Raw genomic sequence first — 24,180 nt, 5'->3', positions numbered from 1 at the left:
TCTTCAACTTATAAATTGGGGTTAGAAGTTTCAGATTTGGTGAGGATGATCTCATCATCATAAAGATCATCCTTACAAAAAATCAGTCCATTCTAAAACTTCTAACCCCCATCAAAAATGGTTTACAAAAAATCATTGTCATAGATTTTGTCACAGTTATTATCTCATGAACCGCCCCACATATATAATTATATATAAGTAGCCTTCGGTTGCCAAAGTCTTGGGCTAAAATTTTCATGATGGTTTGATGTTTTGTGGGGATAATCTCTATTGTGAGAAGATCATCCTCACAAAAAATCAACTCATTCTAAAACTTTAAACTAATAGAAGATAAAACTTTGGCTAGGAATTTGAATGTTGAACTTCATCCTCACCAAAAATCAGTCTATTTTGAAACTTCTAACCCATCAAAAGTGGTTAATAAAAATCGGAAGGTCCACAATTCTTCAACTTGTAAATTAGGGTTAGAAGTTTCGGAATGAGCTAATTTTTGAAAAATCATGGAGATCACGATCACAAAAAATCAATTCATTTCGAAACTTTTTAACCCCTATTTTGAAAAATGTTTCTCGTTTGACTCTCTATAATGACTTTAAACGCTTCCCATTATATATATAGTGATGGTAGAATTTCTTATTGTTAACATGTAATTCAGGCATTATTTTGGGAAGAGTGCTTATTTTCTAACTCAACTCGACAAAATAACTTAAAAACTCATTGACATGGCATGTGCAAGAACCGTTGATTTCTTCCTCTGGATGCACAACTACACATGTTTTATAGGGATGTGCAGTTGTATATCCGAGGGAAAAATCTACAATTCTTGCATATGCCACATCAGTGAGTTTCTGAGTTAGTCTGTGAGAGTTGAGTTAGAAAATCATTACACTTTCTAAAACAGCCGTAATATCTCTCTATAAATTAGACAGCCCAATAAATTTCTTGATTGAAGTCCATAGGGTCTTTTAATAACTTAGATGGTCCAAGTAAACTAATGGCTAAGATATCAATCATAAGACAGTCGACCAGAAATTCAAAGTATGCATACATAGTTCATACCTCCCCCCACCAAACATCCCAACACACACACACACACACACACACACACACAAAAGACTAGAATTTCGATTGTTGAGATGCAATGCTAGGCTTCAACGACTTGCCCGCAATGTCAATGACAAAGCGATATCGAACGTCATTCTTGGAGAGACGGTCCATCGCTTCATTGATCTGATCAGGAGTGATGATCTCCACATCACAAGTGATATTATGTTTTCCACATAGGTCCATCATCTCCTGTGTCTCCTTCATTCCTCCAGTCATGCTACCTTTAATCACCCTTTTGCCTACAATTAAAATCAAACCCTTGTTACTACAAAAGTTTACAACCTTGGAAAAACTAGTGCTAGAAGTTTGCTCCCTCTGATATTGTTTGAAATTGGGTGGTCTCTTGATTGATCCTATTGTGTGTTGTCGGATTTGGGCATTCAACCATAGGGATTAGTTCGAGAGATTTTTCATTACAAAAAAACCAATCCAGGATTTCACAGAATCCCTGATTACCAATAACCAATTGCATGAAGCCCAATGAGGTTAGTTTTGTAAATTGGGGATGCCCACAATACGAGCTCATGTGATTGGTTGATCTGAGATTCAACTATACCCATCCAAAAAGGTCTAGGGATACCATTTTCATTAAAATAAAATTGATGATTGGAATATGTACCGAATATCAAGGGGAAAGAAGGCAGCTCCACAGGCTTATCAGGTGCACCCACGAGTACCAAAGTTCCCTTCACCTTAAGTAGATCTAATATGGGGCCCAGTGAGTGTTTCGCTGCTACCGTGTCTATGATGAAATCCAAACTCCTGCTTCCTGCCTGTCTCCTCCCATTCCCAAATCACAACCAATTATTAATTACAACAAACATATATATTACGACCTGATCAGTAAGTAATATAATTGAAGGGCTGAGATGGGAAGATTTTCGTGTGGATCTGATTGTCTCCCATCTCGACCGTTGGTTGGTTTGACCATCCCTATCTTTAGATAGAAAAGTTTTATATCATATTATAATTAAGTAAGTAAAGTACCTGCATTTGTTTGATATCAGTGCTGACAAGGAAGTCATCCGCTCCAAGACGTGCTTTAGCTTCGTTTTCTTTAGAGGGAGAAGTGCTGATGACGGTGACGTGGAGGCCAAAGGCCTTTCCAAACTTGACAGCCACATGGCCTAGACCTCCAAGACCCACCACTCCTAGTTTCTTGCCTGGTGACTCAAGCATATTGTTATCTTTCATGGGTGCGAACACTGTTATCCCTGCGCACAATAGAGGTGCTGCAGCATCCATAGGTAGGCTTTCTGGCACGTGCACTACATACCTTCGCATCAAAAGAACCCAGACCAGGAAGGAAAACTAAATTAGCTTTGTACAAGATTTTCCTTATATATAAGATTTTTTTTTTTTTTTTTTAAATGTGTTTGACTTGATTTCTTGACTTTGATATGTTAACAGTTCGTTGGACCAACAAGCTCCATTGCTGACTTCTATACATCAAAATTCAAAGCATTTTCCATCATGGATTTATACATAAAGCACATATTGAAAACTGCTCGAGATCCATTGGAAAAGAAAGAAATAAGCAATGAACTATTTTGTACTAGTTTGGTTTTGTGTTTTGGAAGAGATTTTGGGCTGTAGCATACATGACTCCTAGGAGAAGCTTATAAAACAACCCCAAGAGTAAGAGTAAAGGGAACTTTATGGTTGAAAAGTGCTTTCAACTACTGTAAGTCATCAACGTTGCTTTTTCTTGATGATTTAAAAGTGAATTTTTGATTTAATAATTCAAGTATTTGGAGAGCATTTGGCAGAAAAAAAATCAAAATCAAAATTCCAGTTAAATCATCAAGAAAATGCAATGTTGACTTATGGTCAAGTGGGGTAAACTTAATCTTGCATTTTATAAGGGTTAAACCTAATATCATCAATTTTATAAGGGTATTTCTAAAATACCCATAAAAATATATAATAAACAATGCAAGAATTTGACAGAACTAAAAAAATGTATATAATTTCTGGATGATAATATATTTTTTTAAATAATCATCAAAATACTTTTAAGATATTTATTAAAAGTCTAGATCTTAAACTCATGAAAAACAGTGATTTTTCAACATTTTGTTGTTTCTGTTTTTCAAAGCTCCTCTCTATGAAATTCTAGGAAACAGAACCCCCCTACAAAATCCAAACAGGCCTTTAATGGGCCCAAAAAAAAAGAGGATTGATTACCTTTTGTCAGCAACAATCATGTTGGAGTAACCACCATAGGTGATGCTTCCATCCCAGAAAATGCCATTGTATGTAAATTGAATCTTGTCACAGTAATTTTCCTGTGAATCCTTGCAGAATTCGCACTCCAAGCAAGAAGCTGCTAGACATCCTATCCCGGCTCGATCTCCAATCTTGAATTCTGTCACATTGCTTCCTACCTTCGTCACCACACCCGTAATTTCATGCCTAAATTAAATCAACCAAAATTTATTTCAATACTTGTGTGTACGATTTCTTAGGAAAAAAATATTTTGATTGAAAGACAATTTAGAGGGGGGGAAAAAAAATCCGAATTTCAAATCCAATTTGGATCTGCATTTAGGAACCTCAAATCTGGCTCGAGACAAGTATTCTCCTATTCAGTATGATACTTTATTGGATCTGTTCTTTATAGGGTCTCAATATAAGTATCTGAATCCCATTGAAAATAATGGATTTGATACACATCAGATCATATTCAATGTTGGTTGTTGCTGCACTAAACCATCATCGTTCCTCATGATATAACTAACGCCACCATGTGGCGTCAAAGTTCATATACCGTCTGGGAAATTTGACGGGGGGAGCAGATCCTCTGTAGTATGCAATTCCCTGTAGTGGCATTTGACGGTCGAGGGAGAGCCACATCACACACCACAAAAATCCCCTTCGTTTGAAAATTGGAGGTCATGGACCGTCCATTTCAAATCCTTTCTCAGACTGTAAAATATGTCTTCTTTTTTTTTTTTTTTTGAAAAAAAAATTAATTTTTTAAATCTGATCTACACAATGATCCATACAAGACTAAAGTGTCAGATTTTGTTTTCAAGATGCCAATCTCTACTACTTAAATGGAACTACAAGCAGGGGCAGAGCCAGGATTTTCTTGTGGTGAGGGCAAACTATGGTTTTAGAGAGAAATTCAGAGGTTTTTGGTTAGATGTTGAAGAAAAGGATATTTAGGTCATTTCCAATTAGTATATGAGGTGAGGGTGTGGGGACAAATGGGGGCATGTAATTAGTTGAAAACATAGGGGTGTCTCAAAGTTCTGTTCTGTTGGAGCAATTGCCCCCACCAGCTCCGCCATTGACTACAAGGGGAAAGCATACTAGAGACTAGAGAGGATCTGCTCCCTTTGAGGGGGGAGGGGGGAGGGGGGAGGGCATTAGGAGGCCGTTCCACATAGTACCAATTAGCTTGGAATTGATCCTCTGTAGTATTTATATTTCCTGTGGTACCTTACCTTTTCAACGGTTGAGACACCACCACACCCTCAAAATAGTAAATTCTAACCTTTCAAAATTGGGAAGTTCAATGAACGTAAATCATAAATCATAAAGGCCAGATATCAAGAAACATATATAGTTGAAGCAATATTAAGAATTAAATAATAATTAAAAAAAACTTACCCAGGGACAACAGGATACATGGTGATCCCCCAGTCGTTCCTAACATGGTGGAGATCGGTGTGGCACATCCCACAGTACCAGATTTCAATGGTCACATCGTCCACTCCATTTTCTCTAACAACAGTTTTAATTTATAAAACAAATTAGTTAACAAAAATATTTTTATTTCCCAAAACAAAACAAATTAAGCTTCATTTTTTTTTTTTCTCAAAAGTTTAGGTTACCTTCGTTTGAATGTGTATGGCGTAATCTTGCCAGAGTTGTCATGAGCTGCCCAACCAGAGACGATCTGAGTGTGGTTTGGGGTTACTTGAGTCATTCTACACCTTAGTAATATAAAGATGAGCTTCAACTTTGAAAAAGGGGCCTCGCTTGACTTGGGAGTGAGGAGTAGGGGAGTGGGACGTTGCTCTTCGCTTATCCTTCTATTTATTTATGAACTTTTAATAAATATATTTTCTTTCATTAAGGCCCCGTTTGGATCATCTTTCTGTCTGCCCATATGTCTACTCGCAGTCCAACGTAAATGCACATTGACTTCCAAGTTTCACTACTTTAATTAAGTGAATCAATCAACCACTTGTTCAGACTTTTCAGACTTCGGTCTAATTTTTATTAGTTATTAATTATTAATATATAATGTCCACAAAAATATGGAAAGTGAACGTGATTATAAAGGGTCTCCAAGACCAAGACTCGCACACACAAGACACGTGGCACAATCCTATTTGTACTCAGTCATTAATTTACTACTCTTATTATCATAATATTTCTCCTACCTAAAGTAAAAGTAATCGGTCGTCTGTTTACTCATTCAATCGGTTGGTCAGGTTCGAATTCTTAAAAAGCCATTAATTGGAAATTAGTTTTCTTAACCACTACCCATAATTAGTTTTCTAATGTGTGAATCAATGTCATTGCAACATTTTCATATAAGTATACAATCACCTACCGATATGGACCACCTATCCATTTGATCCCAAAAACATAACTGTCTATCACAAAATTTGAAGAACTCTCAAAAAGAGATTATATTTTTGTTTTTAAGTTTGAGAGTTCAATTACAATCCATTTTGTTGACGGGCATATTGTTGAAGCAGAGTAACCGTGCAATTTTATTGGAAGATTTCTTAGAATATTTTTGCAATAGTCCCTCCATCTTAATTTTATTTACAATCCTTATACTTTTTATTAATTAAATTCAAATCCATACACCGTCATTTTCAATTGAAATAGCAAAACACTTGTCTTACTAACATAATAAGATTTTAATTCTTATTAAGGGTCTTTTGACTTATATGGATAATCACATCACTTGTCCAACACTACCACAACCCTCTAAATTTCATCAAAAGTCTCATATCAAAAAAATAAAATTCAAGAAATAATTTTTTTTAACATTGATGTAAGTTTTTGAAAGTTACCGAACTTTCAAATAACTCCCAAACTTAAAATTAAAATACAACGATGAAAAATATCGTTTTTTGGGGATTTATTTTTTCAAAGTTCATATACTTTTATCCTCAACAATATTGAAGCATTCGATCATGTGTTTAGATGCCACAAGGTGAGTCCAAGATTAGTTGAAAATAATAAAATATTTTAGATAAACATTTTTCCTACTAAGTAGGATTTGAAATCTTACTAAGAATCATTGAGCTCAAATGGATTACCAAATTGACAATCCAAAACTAAGGTTTATGATTCTGAAGAAAATAAAATTTAATAATTTATGAAGAAAAAACAATATTTTTTTTTAATGAAAATGATTTTCTCAAATAATTCAGATAAAAATAATGATAATGAATGAAAAAAAAATCTAATTAACTTGCAAAAATAAAAAGAGATGTTTCAACTTTTTACTGTAAGAGATATTTTAAGAGAAGGACTATTGACACCCCAACTTTTACTTATTACATCCCAATTACTTAAATTAATTATCACACCCCAATTAAAGATCAAAACACACTCTTCAATTATTATTAAAGTTTGCTTCAAATTACAAATCTCATCATAATAAAATATTATAGCACTCAGCTTTTTACAATTAAAAAAACGTCATATAAAATTCTAAACCTAAAATAAAAGAATCTAAGAAAAAATAAATGACAATTTCTATTGGCACTCCAACTTTTACTTATTCTCAACCATTCACCTATTTTCTCTATTTATTACTAAGGTTTGTCTTTAATTACAATCTCAACAGAATAAAATATTATAGCACCCATTCAAAAAATTTCAATAGCTTTTTACAATTAAAAAAATGTTCATATAAAATCTTAAACCTAAATAAAATTTTATTAACAACCTAAATAAATAATCTGAACTCAACGACCCTTAATAAAATTTCAAATTTTACTTAGTAGGAAAATTGCTTCTCTAAAATATTTTATTGTTTCCAAATAACTTTAGGCTCACCTTGTGGCATTCAAAAACATGATCGGATACTTCAATATTGTAGCGGACAAAAGTATATGAACTTTGAAAATACAAATCCCAAAAAAATAGTTATTTTTCACCATTGTATTTCAATTTTAAGTTTGAGAGTTATTTGGAAGTTCGGTAGCCATCAATTTTCAAAAACTAGGATCAAGCTAAAAAAAAAAAAAAAATTGTTTATTGAATTTTATTTTTTTAATCTGAGTTTTTTATGAAACTTAGAGGGCTGTGGTAGTGTTGGACTGGTGATGTGGTTATCCATATGAGTAAAATGACCCTTAGTAAGGATTAAAATCTTACCACATTAGTAAGACAAAATGTTTTGCTATTTCAATTGAAAATGACTGTGTTTGGATTTGTATTTAATTAATAAAGAGTATAAAGATTATAAAAAAAATTAAGATGGAAGGACTATTGCAAAAAAATTCCAAACAATCCTCCAATGGGATTGTGCAATCACTATGGGTTAACAATATTTACGTAAACAAAATAGCACTCAAAGCACCTATGAATTTGGGCACACCTCAATGTCTTCAATGTGTGAATCAATGTCAATTTGAATGTCACTACAACATTTTCATACAAATATACAATCACCTACCAATATGAACCACACATCCACATGATCCCAAAAACATAATTGTTTACCACAAAATTTGAAAAACTCTCAAAAAGAGAGAGTATACTTTTGTTTTTAAATTTGAGAGTTCAATTATAATCCATTTTAAAAGTCGACATCCAATAAAAAAATAGTATTTTTTTTATATATTATTTTTTCAAATCAATCTAAACCACATGGCCGAGGTGTTATATTAATTTTAGTAAGATTTCAAATCTTACTAACCGTGATTGAACTCACCTTATGACACTAAAAGGATGTAGAGGAAAAAATTCTATGAACGTTAAAATAAAAATTCAAAAAACTTAACTTTTGAATTTTATTTTTTTGAATTTATTTATTTAGAATCAGAGTTTTTCCATGAAATCTAGAGGATTGTGGTCTTGGATTTGCCAATTTGGTAATCCATTTGAACTCAACGACGCTTAGTAAGAATTGAAATCTTACAAAATTAGTTAGGAAATCTTTTTTCTATTAATGTTTGGTTTACGTCAACTTAACCTATAGTAATAATTTGACGCCACTATTTAACATTATTTATAATAAAAATATCCGTGGGTTCCTTCACCAACTACTTGGGCGGTCGTTAATGTAATTACTTCTACATTTTATAAGTAGGTCCTCTCTAGCCTGGGGTGGGGGTTCACACAATTGGACCAACTTAATTCACATTAATAAATATAATTAATTAAGGGTGCCAACGTACCCATTTTGATTTGATTGGATGTATTCTTGTAATCAAAATCTAAATAAAATATTGGTTTCGATTGATTTAGCGTATACTAAGAATCAAAAAAAAAAAAAAAAAAAAGACTTTAGTTCTTTTATATCGACTTTTATTCGGTTTCAGTTCTTATCCGATCCATTGAAAGGCCTTTAGGGAGCGGTGAATCCCTGAGGAGTACAAGTTCCTTGTGATGACAGACTGTTGGTAGCATTAAATATTTGATGACATTAAAATACACATCCATCTACCACAACTTTGGCGTATCTAATGTCCCCAATTATGACCCACACGCGTGAATCCCGTGGGAAGCCACCCAAAGCCCATATTGCGTAGAAATTTCAAAATCACATTGTTAGGTGGGAAGATGAATTTCAAAGAAACTACACTGAGGAAAATCATTTTCCTACCCACTTTTCATGTCAAATTATAGACCCTCAATTCCAACTAGTTGTACATGGCCCATTTCTTGCATGACCATAATTGTAATGAACACCTCTTCAAATGTTGGGCGCAAGATGGAGAGAATAGTTTTGGATATTTAAGAATAATGTGAAAATATAGTTTTTATAGAAAATACTACAAGGTTAGCTAACCTGAGACTATTCCGTATATAGATGGAGCATTCTACTTTGTCACATTCATTGATGACTTCTCCGAGAAGGTATAGATCTACTTTATGAAACATAAGAACGTGGTATTTAAAGAGTTTAAGCAGTAGAAACTAATGGTAAAATCAACAAGCAAACAAATAAATAGGTAAAGTACGATTGGACAGATAATGAATTGGAATGCAAACTTAGTGAATTTATCAAATTCCACGAAAATGATGGGATCACTAAACACTCTAATTACTACACTAGAAGATCCACAATCAAATGGTATAGCAAAAAAAGATGGACATGACTCTCAGGGGTGGAGCCAGGATTTTGCTCATGTGGGAGCAATCAAGAGTAGAAAAAAAATTGTGGGGACAATTCAGAGTGAAAAAAATAGTTGTGGGGGGCAACTAAGAGTGGAAAAAATAATTGTAGAGGCAATAATGGCAAATTTCTTTATCCACCACTAAAATCTATCGCAATAGCACATTAATCCATATAATTTGAAAACTTTTGTAGGGGCAAGTGCCTCCACTCTACATCCGCCCCCGATGACTCTTCTAGAGAGAGTAAAATGTATGAGATTACATGCATGTTTGCCAAAATCTTTTTGGGCTGAAGTTGTTGACATGGCATGCTATACTATTAATAGGTCACCTGATCAACTATCATTGCTAAGGCTCTCAAGTGATTTGGATAGGTAAACTAGTTAACTATTTTTGAGTCGTGCTGGGGTGACACAGGAATTTTTGTGATTCTCACAATTCTGACATGGACATGCATACATAACCGTAGATTGTTTTTACTCGCATCGCGAGGAAACACATCTATGGTTATGTGCACATCCCAGGTCAGACTTGTGAGAATCACAGTCAATTCTTTTTGTCGTTTCAACATTTTCCATTAAAAATTGAACATATTTGGTTGTCTAGACTATTTTCATGTGCAAGAACAACAACGATCTAAAATGGACCCAAAGGCCAAACAATGCATATTTATTGAATATAAGAAGACCATAAAAGGATGTATACTTTAGGATTCGATTGGACATAAGGTTGTTAATAGTAGGGATCTGTCATTTTTAATGAAGCACATACACTAAATCTGAATAAGGAATGGGTCGATTAACAGGTAGCTGTTATGTAGAAAGAATTTCAATCTAGGTGGAGTTAGATGAGACTAAACAACTTACAAGAGAAGATGTTGTACATATGCTTTCTCAAGAACATGCATGTGGTGAGACTATTAGTCAAGCATAACTAACTAACATCACTGTAGGTAGAGAAGAAGATCTCATAAACCCCTTGTCAGCTATGGATTTGAAGATATGGTTGCTTTTGCTTTAATAATTGAAAGTAGAGATCAGTCTTGCTTTTAGGATGTTGTTAATGTTATAAAAATTGTTTGAAAATTGCTATGAGGCACAAAGTAATCTATGTTGTCTGATAGACAATAGACGCCCCCACTCCGATTGAACACGAAGATGCAGATGGGTTGCTGGCGAACTTGTCTTCAGGATACAATAGAGCCCAATTCTATCAAAATTGTATATTTTGAGAAAATTTGCACTATTTTAAGAAAATTTGTCACACAGAATCTCAGATACACGAATGCCTCCTTTTTGTAGAAAAAATTTTAATTAAATTATTTTTAACAGAATTGATCTCCATAAATAGATAACAATTACAAAAGTCACATCCATTCGTAAATGATTTTTTAAATCTCAATAGGTATGAAACTCATTGGATCTACTAGGCACCTATTCGGATCAAGGAATCCGTTAAGCACCCAATAGGCCCTTTTGACACCTTTCGGATCGGCCTTGGTGCCTATCCAAAATTGGACGACCCTATTAAATATTTAATTTTTCTCTCTCTCTTTCTTTTATTTTTTTTCTTATTATATATATATATATATAATATAAAAAAATTATTAAATTTCCATATAACTAGAAGCCATTAGGAGCTCTCAAGGAGAGCGTTTTTGGAATGAAGAAAGAGTTGAGAATAGATTCTTATTTATAGGTTTAAAAATCCCTTCAAAACATTTAAAAAATAATGTGGGATTTATAAAATATTTGAAAAAGGAGCCAAAAAGAACTTTTACAAACTTTAATCCATGTGAAAAGATATCAACCAATAAAAATATTCTTTTTAAAAATACTTACTTTTCTTTAACAAAAAAGTACACCAACCACAAAGTAACTTTCAAATATCATTTTAAAATAAACTAAATTAATTTTATTTGAATCAATTTTAAATAAATATTAATCAACATTTATTAACATTTATTTTAACAGTTAATAACAAAAATAGTAATGATACTTGGGAATTAGTTGAATACCTAATAGGCAAAAGGTGCTTAGAAAGCACTTATTTACTCATTTGAAGATTTCTAATTTAGCTAACATTCTTCTCTCTGCATGACTTAAGGTAATCAAAATGAAAGGTTGGATATTATTAGTTTTGCTATCTCTACTTTTGAATCTCATGCTGACCACTTTAGTGATTTTCATTTGTTGTTATTGTTTCATTTTTTTAGGAAGCAATAAACAACAGTCCGGGATTTCGCAAGGTGGTTTTCCAGTAAGCTATAGGAACTGGAGTTTCCGCCCTTAGGAAGTCCTCAATAAAAGCGTGTCGTGATGTGGGTAGGGATCCTTGCAACATGACTAAGCGAAACAGTATAGTCGTTGTGCAGTTCCCCTTCTTATCCAGTTTTTGTAGCCCTTCAAGGCATCCGGGCCTGGAGAACCGCTTTCTTTCATTCAGTTTGCATTCTCTTAGGTAAGTTGTCTCTAACATGGTCCACTTTTTTAAGGGCCTTGCTCGTGTGGGGCGTCTGTTTGAGGTATCTCGAACAGTGTAGTTTGTATCTCTTTGAAGCTATCTTTCAAAGTCAACTGTTGTGTCATGCCTATCTCGGGTGTGCTTTTTCGAAATCATTTTCCTCTGTTCTTTTTTTTTTTCTTGTCGAATGTGTTTATTATTTGCTCTTTCGTTTTCTTCTATCTCTACTTTAGCTTGCCCTTAGGTATATTTGTGTGTGTTTCCCTATACCAGTATTTTGATGATTTGTTGGTCGTTGCCAAAAATTTGCATGAGTTGGATTGTTAAAATCCGGATGAAAGAATATTTTTTTATTTTTTATGAAAGATTTTAGTGCCACTAAAAGAATTCTTAGAATGAAAATTTGGAGAGACGTGAAAAAGGAAAAAAAATACTGGTCTCACAGAAGAAATTAATATGTTGGTAAGGTGGTAGAAAGGTTTAATTTGGGAATAATAAAAACTTGTTAGTACTCCTCTAACTATTCACGTTAAATTGTATGTTAGGTTATGTCCTTCTATACATGATAAGATGGAGGAAATGTCCCAGATACCATATACTTATATTCTTGAAAAGTCATCACTGATACTTCCAGACTTTTGCAATTTGGGCAAGCCCCGTAAGATAAATATGTTGGGCTTGGTCTTGGGCTACGTTCTGGGGTCAGACTTGGACCTGTAAGTGATAGGCCCATCTTTGTACTACTTTCATTAATGTTGGACTGGACTTGGGAAGGCTTTATATTGACCCAAACTTGGCCCATTTACACTCATACATTTCGGTTTTTGTACATGATTATATTCCTGTCAGTCTCAATCCTTCTGAAAGTAAACAATGGGCACTGAATTTATCAAAAGAGGTTAAATGGTGGGGCATATTCTCTTTTTAGCTCATGTGAAGTCCTATCAAAGCACTTTTTTCTTTTTGAGAAAAAGATTCTTCTAACATATTTTTCCTTTGAAAAGTAGGCTTTGATGTTGTTTGCTAACTATTTAGGTCACAATTTTCGACCAAGACTTTTCCAAAACAAATCTATGGATTTAGGAGAATAAACAACAATAGAAATCCACTCTCTTCGAAAAATTTCAAAGCTTTCTTGAACTTAGAAATGCATGGGTGGTCTTGATTTTTCTAATATTAGAAATTGTTAGATTGATATATGGTTCATGATCTATCTGAAAACAAATATTTGAATAATGTCCAATTAATGGAATAATTCATCAAATTCACATGAATATAAAAGCAGAAAATAAAGATAGAGAAATTGCTAAGGATTGTAAATTTGAGCAAATGCTAGAAATATAAAAAACTTCAATCCTCTAATCATTTTCACCCAACCTGTAATTTCAAGTGATCCTGACTTAAAATCCTCGAACATCCTAAGAGATAACGGGAATCACCCTCCAATTAATATTGGGGAACAATGCATTTAAAAATATATATAATCTATACAATTAATAATATGGATCCGATATTCTTTGAAGTATTTGATAGTTAAATTTTCATTATAGGAAAATTGAATTCCTAATCAAATCAAGATCCCCAAAAGTAGAAATGAAATGGAAAAAAATGAGTTTATGTTCTAAATTAAATCCTTTTATCATCTAATTTTCATGGAAGACAAATAGGTGTGGTGAACATGGGTTCAATATAAAAAATCTACACTTTTATTTTAACAAATTCATGATTTTGGAGTTTGTTCTCTCTTCAATAAATAGTAATTTCTTTAAATAAATAAATAAATAATAGCTTATACATTTCCTCACTAACGTTGTGTTTGGATTGAGAAAAATAGAGAGAAGAGAAGAGAAAATAAATGAGTTTCTCTCCATTTCTATGCTTGGATTGTTAAGTTGGGAGAAAAGAGAAAAGAATTGGAGAGAAAATGAGAGAATTCTTTCTCTCCAAAAGTGGAGAGAAATGGAGAGAAACCCTTTCAAATTATTTTATAATGCCAACTTTACCCTTAGATCTCTTTTAAGATATTTTAAAAGGGAAATGTTCAGCACCCAATAATTTGCCCAACATTTTGCCCAACATGTTTTGTCTTACATGGGTTAAAAGTTTTGGAATGGGCTGATTTTTGGTGAGGATGATCTATATGGTGAGGAGATCATCCTCACCAAAAATCAGTCCATTCCAAAACTTCTAACCCTATGTTTACAAGTTGAAAATCGTGGACCGTCCATTTTTTGTTAACCATTTGTGATGGTGTTAGAAATTTTGGAATGAGCTGATTTTTGGTGATGATGATCTCCTCATCATAGAGATCATCCTCACCAAAAATCAGCCCATTCCAAAACTTCTAACCCATGTAGGACAAAACATGTTGGGCAAATTGGTGGGTGCTGGAACGTGACCCATTTTAAAAGTCTAAAGTTGTCCTATGTTCTCTCCTATCAATCCAAACATGATGGAGAGAAATTGAGTTTCTCTTCTCTTCCCTTTTCTTATGTTATCTTCTCTCCACTTCTCTCAATCTAAACACAGCCTAAGAGGATTGGATCCTTGTTAGATCTTCCTTTTTATTAATATCCTCTTTTATTGGATTGGGACAGATTACAAGATGGAATAAGCGTAACTTGGAGATACATTTGTGTGAGGACTTGAGGTGTATGAAGTTCGAGATATTACTCTGCTTGTTCTCAAGATACTATGTAACAACCTGAGATCTAGCTACTATACATATCGTTCTTTCTAAATTGCCACATGAAGATCCCATAAGGTAGAGTATTAAATTACACCAGCCTAAGTACTTTAGGTGCTAAACTGATGAACCAATGGCATTCGATCGTGTACCAATGCACGAGAATATGATTATAACCAGACAATCCACGACACAATGTAGAGACTCTAGGTGTATAAAAGGAGGATTTGTTGAGAGCAAATGTTTGTAATATTTCTTCTTTGAACCATTATTCAACTAATTTGATTGTCATGAAGAGCATTTGTAGATACCCTGGTGATGAGGCTTAGGGAAGGAAAATTGATCATCTTTAGGAGATGGACATAGACTAATGGTAGGAGCGTAGGACTGTTATTTTGTGCCCATGACTATTTTTGTAGGAATATGAGATATTAACTAAACAAAGGGCTAGAGTGTAAGCCAAGTCGCTGAGTTGATCAAAGTTTGGGACTGTTGATGAGACCTCCATTACTGACCACTAATCTCAATATGCAGCCTTAATAGTTGGTTCAGTTAGTAAAGAGCCTCATCCACTTTGAATTTCTTTTAGAGTCGTGTTGGAGTAATATTGTGGCAGGACATTTTTAATGTGTCTGTGTGTCATAATCATTGATATTTTTCATCAAGACACTAGTGAGATCTTAATGAAAAGTACCTATGGTTATAACACATCCATATCAGAAATGTCTTCTAAGAAAAAGTGTATACAAATCTACGGTTCTAGACTTATTCACATCATGGAGTCATTTGAGTATGCCACCTGGCGAGTCATATTATCAGGACTCTATTATATATATATAATAGGGACCGGATCAAGGGACATATGAAAAAACATATGTAAAAACAATGTAACATTAATAAATTTTCAAAATATAGGTTAGAAGTTTTGGATTGAATTGATTTTTTGTGAGGATGATCTCTATGATGGGAAGATCATCGGAAAAAAAATCAGTTTAATCTGAAACTTCTAACTCCATTAAAAGTGATTTAGAATGTGGACCGCCGATTTTTTACTAATAATTTGTAAATCACTTTAGATGGATTTATAAGTTTCAAATTGAACTGATTTTTTATGAAGATGATCTTCTCGTCATAGTAACCATCCTCACAAAAAATGAGCTCAATCCAAAATCTCTGTCCCATATTTTAAAAAACCATTGTTTTTATATGTGTCCCTAGAACTGCCCCATATATGGAAATGTTCAACACCCAACCATTTGCCCAACATGTTTTGTCTTACATGAGTTAGAAGTTTTGGAATGGGCTGAATTTTTATGAGGATGATCTCTACGGTTAGAAGATCATCCTCACCAAAAATCAGTCAATTCCAAAACTTCTAAACCCATGTTTACAAGTTGAAAAATCGTGGGCCATCCATTTTTTATAAATCATTTTTTATTGGGTTAGAAGTTTTAGAAAGGGCTGAATTTGTATGAGGATGATCTCCTCACCATAGATATCATCCTCACCAAAAATCAGCCCATTCCAAAACTTCTAACCCGTATAGTACAAGACATGTAGGGCAAATGGTTGGATGCCAAACGGGACCCATATATATATATATAGGGTCGGGTTCCGTAGACACATTAAGCTACTCATAAAGCAACACCATTTTTGTCTTATATGTGCAAAAAGGTTTGGAACTGATTTTTTGTGAGGATGATCTCTGTGATGAGGGGATCATCCTTGCAAAAAATCATCCCATTCCAAAATTTCTAACCCCATCAAAATTGATTTACAAGAATTGGATGGTCTAAAATTTTTCAACTTATAAACATGGGGCTAAAAGTTTCATAATGAACCGATTTTTGGCAAGGATGATCTCCTCATCACAGAGATCATCCTCACAAAAAATCAGCCCATTCCAAACATTTTTGCCCATATAAGACAAAACACGGTTTTGCTTTACCTGTCTACGGAGCCCCATCCATATATATATAGGGTCCCGTTCAGCAACAAACATTTTGGCAAAACATTTTTCAAAACATGGGTTAGAGAATTTGGAATGGGCTGATTTTTGGTGAGGATGATCTCTATGGTAAGGAGATCATCCTCACCAAAAATCAGCCCATTCCAAAACTTCTAGCCCCAGTTTACAAGTTAAAAAATCGTGGACCGTCCATTTTTTGTAAACCATTTTTTATGGGATTAGAAGTTTTGGAATGGGCTGATTTTGGTGATGATGATCTCCTCACTGTAGAGATCATTCTCACCAAAAATCAGCCCATTCCAAAACCTCTAACCCATGTTTTGAAAAATGTTTTGCCAAAATGTTTGTTGCTGAACATTTCCCATATATATATATATATATATATATATGGTCCCGTTCCCCACCTTAAGCTTTACCCTACACTTTAACAAACGTGTTTTGTCTTACAAGGGTTAGAAGTTTTGGAATAGACTGATTTTTGGTGAGGAGATCATCCGCACCAAAAATCAGCCCATTCCAAAACTTCTAACCTCATAAAAAATGGTTTACAAAAAATGGACAGTCCACGATTTTTCAACTTGTAAACATGAGGTAAAAAATTTTGGAATGGGCTGATTTTTGGTGAGGATGATCTTCTAATCATAGAGATCATCCTCACCAAAAATCAGTCCATTCCAAAACTTCTAACCCATGTAGGACAGAACACGTTTGTTAAAATGTAGGGTAAAGCTTAGGGTGTAGAACATTTCCCATATATATATATATGGGAAATGTTCAGCAACAAACATTTTGACAAACATTTTTCAAAATATGGTTAGAGGTTTTGGAAGGGGTTGATTTTTTGTGAGGATGATCTCTACGATGAGGAGATCATCATCACCAAAAATCAGCCGATTCCAAAACTTCTAACCCATCAAAAATGGTTTACAAAAAATGGACGGTTCACGATTTTTCAACTTGTAAACATGGGGCTAGAAGTTTTGGAAGGGGATGATTTTTTGTGAGGATGATCTCCTCACCGTAGACATCATCCTCACAAAAAATCAGTCCATTCCAAAACCTCTAACCCATGTTTTGAAAAATGTTTTGCCAAAATGTTTGTTGCTGAACGGGACCCTATATATATATATATATATAGGGTCACGTTCAAGGGCCAACTTTTTGGCAAAACATGAGTTAGAAGTTTTGGAATGGGCTGTGAGTAAATCATCCTCACCAAAAATCAGCCCATTCCAAAACTTATAACCCATGTTTACAAGTTGAACAATTGTGGACCGTCCATTTTTTGTAAACTATTTTTGATGGGGTTAGAAGTTTTGGAATGGGCTGATTTTTGGTGAGGATGATCTGTACACCGTAAAGATCATCCTCACCAAAAATCAGCCCATTCCAAAACTTCTAACTCATGTTTTGAAAAATATTTTGCCAAAAAGTTAGCCATTGAACGCCACCCATATATATATATGGGAAATGTTCAGCAACAAATATTTTGGCAAAATATTTTTCAAAACATGGGTTAGAGGTTTTGGAATGAGCTGATTTTTAGTGAGGATGATCTCTACGGTGAGGAGATCATCATCATAAAAAATCAGCCCATTTCAAAACTTCTAACCCCATTAAAAATGGTTTACAAAAAATGGACGGTTCACGATTTTTTAACTTGTAAACAGGGGCTAGAAGTTTTGGAATAGGCTGATTTTTGATGAGGATGATCTCCTCACCGTAGAGATCATCCTCACAAAAAATTAGTCCATTCTAAAACCTCTAACCCATATTTTGAAAAATGTTTTGCCAAAATGTTTGTTGCTGAACGAGATCCTGTATATATACACACACAGAGGTGTGGAGTTAACAGCATTGCCCTTCTTTTTGGGGGAATGGTTGTCGAACTTGAACCGAAATTTACTAGGTAGTAGGTAGAAACGTGGCGTTGGAGACTGAAGGTTCTCGTAGACTGTGAAACGATTCATCTGCTTTATTGAATTGAAAGATTTATGCCATTGGTTAACTTTTAGTCCAAAGTGGTTGCAGCAATGCCTTTCCAGCATTTCCAAGGACACTTTTCCAGCGAAAAGGGTCTACACACCGCATCTCTCGAGTATTCAAGGCCTAAAAGGAATGAAAAGCCAACCTTATAAAGTCATACTCATACCTGCTATTTACACGTGCCATTCATCCTTTGTAAAACGAGTGACACTCACTCACTTGCTAGGGTTAGGGTAGATCCCACGTTAAAAGGATCCGGAGACAATAATTTTCGCTTTTTTTGTTTTTTTCCACTAAACATTCGGAGAATTCTTTTAAGCGACCAACTAGTTGCACACCACCCATTATCAATTGCAGTCCATCACTTAAAATTCTCCCCTTTGCACATCATTTGGATGATTCCACTCCAAAAATAATGAAAAATATTGCACTCCTTTTTTTCTTCTTTCCTAATCATACTCACATAAATTATTATTATTTCAATCATTTTTGTATAATCTAATCTATGTGCAAATATCATAAATTCCTTATAATCACTATGTATCATGAGTGATAAACCAAAGAAAAATTGGTTTTGTCAGTTTTAACGCACTTAAGAAACTTGTTGGAATCGAAGATGAATAAACTTGTAAATTATAAGATAATCATAATGAAGTGCAATTAGTAAGTTAAAATCGATTTTAAAATAATTAAATAAAGTATTTTTTTAATGTTAGAGTGCAACTAGTTGGTCCATTCTTTTAATCATTCACAATGTAACAATATTTACCAATAAAAAAAATGGAACAACGATATTTTTCAACCAAAGAACAAAGTAGAGTCATACTAAAAAAAATTAACACCTCTACCCTCTTGAGGTCATGACTTAGATCTAATTTAAAAAATAAATAAAAAATAATTTTTTTCAACAGGTACATGTCTTTACAAATGAATGACTATTAAATTCTCAACATTTTAAGTTTGGGATTTAATTGCATTGTTGTTGTGGTACTCTTTCAATGGTTGAAAGTGTGCTATAGAGTGCTACAGGAACCTTGTGCTACAGAGGATTCGCTTACCTATTTTCAAACCCCAAAAATGCTCTTGAACACCAGAAGTACAAGAAATGCTTCCCAAACAAAATTTCAAACACCACATATTGAAAGTTCACATGTCATTGCCCCTTGTAAGTGCTAGTATTTAGGGGAGATTGCATATTATACCCACCGATAGGGCCATAACATCAGTAGAGCCTTACCTTGAAAATTGTCATTGTTAGAGAGCATCAGTCATCCATAAGGCCAAAACTATCATTAGTCCTACAAAATTGCTATATAAAATAAAATAAAAAAACTCATTATTGTGCTTAATCTAATTTATTGGACTCATGAAACTTTGAATTATGAGTTAAACCCATTAAGAGATTTGACCAAACCGTAATGTTTTAAAGATCCGAACTGGTTCAATTACCATTAATGAGATCCATATGTAAAGGATCATTAAACTTTGCAAAACTAAGCAGTCCAAATGTTCATGAGACTGCAAGTGCTGTGATGATAGTTGACGCAATGAAATGTAGGCATGTTTTAGATTAGTTATGATCGTTACAACAATGAACTTGGCCTAATGTTCACTCATTGAATTGTGATTGCAGCAATGAGTTCCAAAGCATGGGCATTTTTGCTCGAATTTCACTAACAGTCCAAAACCATACCATTATAATATACACTCGCACAAATGATTTTATTATAAAATCGTCACATACCTATCATTCGTATATTATAAGTGTGATAATATCACCACCCCAAATTTATACCATTTAAGCAAAATGAATGCGGTTGATGGTCCTAAAGAGAGCCAAACATTTTTTTCAAATAAGAGTTGAAAATTTCAAAGTAAGATAGATTTTTTTGACGAGAATGATCTCTCATCAAAATCAGCTCATTCCCTCTCATCAAAATCAACTCATTCTGTAACTTCTAACCTTAATTTACAAATTAAAGAATCAGCTCATTCAGAAACTTCTAACCTTAATTTACAAATTGAAGGGTCGCAGGCCATTCTGATTTTTTTGTGAATCACTTTTGATGGGCTTAAGAGGTTTTGGAATGAGAGTAGAGATCATCTTAAAAATAAATAATAAATAATACTGAGAACGACTTTAAGGCCCTCCTGACGCCACTACCTACCTTTAAGCAATAATACGGAGAACGTCATAAAATAAAAAATAAAAAGTAAGTAATACAGAGAACGACATAAAATAAAATAAAAAATAAAAAGTAAGTAATACGGAGAACGACTTTAAGGAACGACTTTAAGGCCCTCCAAACACGCCTCGCCCTAGAGCAATACGGAGAACGACTTGTGTCAAATATGTGAGTTTATCAGATTTCTGTTTATTTTAAAAATAAAAATAAGTATTAATTTGAAATTATTAAAATAAAATTATATTTTAACATTATCTATGGCAAACTTTTTTTCCAATTTGGTTCTGCAATACAGCTCATATGGAACAGTTTGGTCCGGGCGTGACCACAGAGGACCACCCTCAGTGGGAGTAGTGATGGTGGTACTACGAAAAACTGTCCATTATGTACAGGTTCCTCTACTCTCCAATAAAATAAGGGTATTTTGGTCACTTTATAAAAAGAAAAGGCGAGAAGATAAGGCCGAAGAAAAAGTTTCATTGGATAACCACACATGGTCCGTGATGTGGATGATGACCTCATATCATAGAAAAGCATATTCCCAACAAAAGAGACGATTTAATAGCAACCCCAACCCCAACCCCACCATTATATCAAACAATAATTACTCCAACAAAAGAAAAAAAAAACTTAAAAAGCAAAGAAGAAAAAAAATAAAAATAAAAATAAAGAGAACCCCTTCTTTACACACAAAGACCAGAAGTAGAAAAAGAAAGAAAGAAAGAAGACTAAGTTGTCATGGAATAACAGGCTTTAGTTGGTTGGGTTGCTGCGGAATGATCCCAAAGCCTTAATAGCAGCAGCTCTCAAGATATATTGATGGTACGCAGCTGCAGCCAGTGCTCCAACAAATGGTCCCACCCAAAAGATCCACTGTGTTCATGAAATAACATAAACCAAACTAATAATTAGATCCAAAAACCAAACCCAATTCAAACAACAAAAACAAAATAAAAATAAAAAACTTACTTGGTCATCCCAGACTTTTTCGTTGTTGTAGATCACAGCAGCACCAAAGCTTCTAGCGGGATTAATACCTGTTCCAGTAATAGGGATGGTAGCCAAGTGAACCATGAACACAGCGAACCCAATAGGCAAAGGAGCCAAAACCTGCACCACATAATAACAAAATCCATCTCGTAATTATTTACCGCTATTAGCGAAAAATTGCAATAACTTGATGAGAAAGATAATAAATAAACTTACAGGGACATGGGAATCACGTGCGCTTCTTTTGGGATCAGTGGCGGAGAAGACAGTGTAAACAAGCACAAATGTGCCGATAATCTCAGCTCCAAGAGCAGTTCCTTTGGAGTAACCAGGAGCGACCGAGTTCGCTCCACCACCAAGTGTGTTGTAGAAGTGCTTCATGAACGCTTTTACTAACCCAACTCCAGAAATCGCTCCCAAACACTGAGCTGCCATGTATGACACAGCTCGGATCAACGAAACCTTCCGCGCCAAGAACAGACCGAACGTCACAGCTGGGTTAATATGACCACCTGTTCAAGAAACCAAGAAAAATCCATAAATTAAAACCCATCTCTCAAAAACCCACCAAAAAAAAACAAAACAAAACAAAAAGAGTGAGAATTTGAACCAGAAATTCCAGCGGTGCAGTAAACTAGGATGAAGATCATGCCACCGAAAGCCCAAGCTATGCCCAAAATACCAACACCAGCACAAGGGTCGCTTTGTTTCTTGTAACCAATAACAGTAGCGACAGTAATGTAGAGGAAGAGAAGGGTAGCAATGAACTCTGCGATTAAAGCTCTGTAGAAGGACCAGAGTTTAAGCTCACCCATGTCGAACAGAGGTGCTGGTGGTGGATCTGTGTAGTCTTTCTGTGTCGTTCCCTCTTCGATCACGTCTTTTGCCATCTTTCAAGCTTTCGTTCTGTCTCTCGCTCTCGAAGATCTCACTCAAAGAACTCTAAATCTCTGTTTCTAAGATTTCTCTAGTTGGGCTACAGAGAGATCGGTGGATAGTAGAACTGAGTAGAGGAAAGGAGAATTTATGGATGAGACATGAGAGCAAGAGCTTTCTCTCCAAAATAAAATAATAATTAAAATTTTGAAGAGTGAGAGAGAGAGAGAGGGAGGAGAGAGAAAAAGTAGTGGGCCCAGTAACAGCGAGACCATGTGACCGGCTAATAAGCCCAGAGCGTCAGCCTGGCGTCGAACCAAACAACGCCGTTGGAAAATAATTCCAAATGTCCAATAGAAAGTTACAAATATTTGTTATATTTTTCAATAATTGTAAAATCCCTATTAAGCTGTTTCCTTACGAATTAGGTTAAGATGTCTAATACGACAGAAATGTTCGGACATCAATAGAGGAAGAGTAAAGCTAGTCTTACTAACTTAGTAAGATTTCAAATCTGACTAAGATTCATTGAGCTCATCTTGTGTCATCTAAAAACAAGATCCAATGCCACCGGAAGTAGGGACAATTTTATGAGCTAAAAAAAGTTATTTTTTACCATTAAATTTTAATGTTAAATTTGGGAGTTGGTTGAGAGTTTACTAATCGTTCATTTTCAAAATTATGGATCAAACTCAAAAATAACTATTTTTTTTTTTTTGAGAATCTTAGTTTTACCATGACATCTAGAGGGGTGTGGTATTGGATTGCCAAAGATATTGTTATTTTTGAGACATATCAGTATTCTTGATTGGATTGAAGTAGTTCGATTTCAACTTTACAAATAAAAAAAGGACTTTGAAAGAGATGAAACCATAAATAATAATAATAATTATTATTATTATTATTATTATTATTATGATTATTATAAAGACCTTAAGAAAAATAGAAATGATGTTAACTTTGAAGAAAAAAAATTGTAGAAAAAAGAAAGAGATCATTAGTGGAGAAAAAAAAGTGATAGGCAAAGTCATATTCTCAGACTGAATTGAAGTAGATCAAATTCCAAATTAACAATTATTAAGTGACATGTTTTTTCTTACTTAGGATTTTGGGTTATATTTCTTTCACTATTATTTTGTAAAAGAAAAAAAAAATTTAGAGATTGATGTATTATATATTTAGGATTATTTAAATATGCCCCTCCATATTTTCAAAATGACATGTCCCCATTGATTTGTGTCTTCCGGGTCATTTTATATTATTCGACGACTTTCATTAGGTGTATGTCATCAGTTTAAAAAAAAATAGAGGTATTGTCTAAAACGTGTAGGTGTATCTCTAACCTACCTTAAAATTAATATGCAACAAAAGTAATGCGTCATGATAAAAAGTTTGGTGCGGCAAAGGCAGCTCTCTATTTATTTAAATTTCTAACCCATCAAAATTGATTTTAAAAAATGAATAATTTACAACTTATTTTGATAGGATTAGAAATTGTAGAGTGGGCTGATTTTTGGTGAGGATGATCTCCTCATCATAAAGATCATTCTTACCAAAAATTAGCTCATTTCAAGAAATTTCCGTATTTTGTT

At 34.0% G+C, this 24,180-nt stretch overlaps 2 protein-coding genes across 2 annotated transcripts; both read right to left on the bottom strand.

The window, feature by feature from the left end:
• Positions 1-921: 921 nt before the first annotated feature.
• Positions 922-5,155, bottom strand: LOC147407568 (putative cinnamyl alcohol dehydrogenase 6). The gene is made up of 6 exons (XM_086436213.1): positions 4,950-5,155; positions 4,726-4,839; positions 3,295-3,522; positions 2,095-2,383; positions 1,727-1,880; positions 922-1,346 (listed from the first exon to the last, which is right to left on the bottom strand). Exons 1-6 carry the CDS (start codon positions 5,042-5,044, stop codon positions 1,117-1,119), a joined length of 1,110 nt encoding a protein of 369 aa, XP_086292339.1. The 5' UTR covers positions 5,045-5,155; the 3' UTR covers positions 922-1,116.
• A 16,024-nt stretch (positions 5,156-21,179) lies between these two features.
• LOC147407567 (aquaporin PIP2-7) lies at positions 21,180-22,748 on the bottom strand. Its single transcript, XM_086436212.1, has 4 exons — positions 22,323-22,748; positions 21,929-22,224; positions 21,692-21,832; positions 21,180-21,595 (listed from the first exon to the last, which is right to left on the bottom strand). The coding sequence occupies exons 1-4, from the start codon at positions 22,600-22,602 to the stop codon at positions 21,476-21,478; spliced, it is 837 nt and encodes a 278-aa protein (XP_086292338.1). The 5' UTR covers positions 22,603-22,748; the 3' UTR covers positions 21,180-21,475.
• Positions 22,749-24,180: the final 1,432 nt, after the last annotated feature.

Source organism: Akebia trifoliata, chromosome 3 (assembly GCF_017979445.1).
Source record: "Akebia trifoliata isolate Shusen 1 chromosome 3, ASM1797944v1, whole genome shotgun sequence".
In the NCBI taxonomy this organism is placed as follows: domain Eukaryota; kingdom Viridiplantae; phylum Streptophyta; class Magnoliopsida; order Ranunculales; family Lardizabalaceae; genus Akebia; species Akebia trifoliata.
This window is presented reverse-complemented; position numbering and strand designations above follow the sequence as displayed.

Bases quoted from the DNA above. Each gene is read 5' to 3' on its own strand.
- LOC147407568 (XM_086436213.1), bottom strand. From the start codon at position 5,044: ATGACTCAAGTAACCCCAAACCACACTCAGATCGTCTCTGGTTGGGCA. The intron at 3,523-4,725 runs GTAAGTTTTTTT...GATTTAATTTAG, and splicing joins ATGTATCCTGTTGTCCCTGG to GCATGAAATTACGGGTGTGG. The intron at 2,384-3,294 runs GTAATCAATCCT...TTTGATGCGAAG, and splicing joins ATGATTGTTGCTGACAAAAG to GTATGTAGTGCACGTGCCAG.
- LOC147407567 (XM_086436212.1), bottom strand. From the start codon at position 22,602: ATGGCAAAAGACGTGATCGAAGAGGGAACGACACAGAAAGACTACACA. The intron at 22,225-22,322 runs GTTCAAATTCTC...TTTCTTGAACAG, and splicing joins CTGCACCGCTGGAATTTCTG to GTGGTCATATTAACCCAGCT. The intron at 21,833-21,928 runs GTAAGTTTATTT...TATGTGGTGCAG, and splicing joins CACGTGATTCCCATGTCCCT to GTTTTGGCTCCTTTGCCTAT.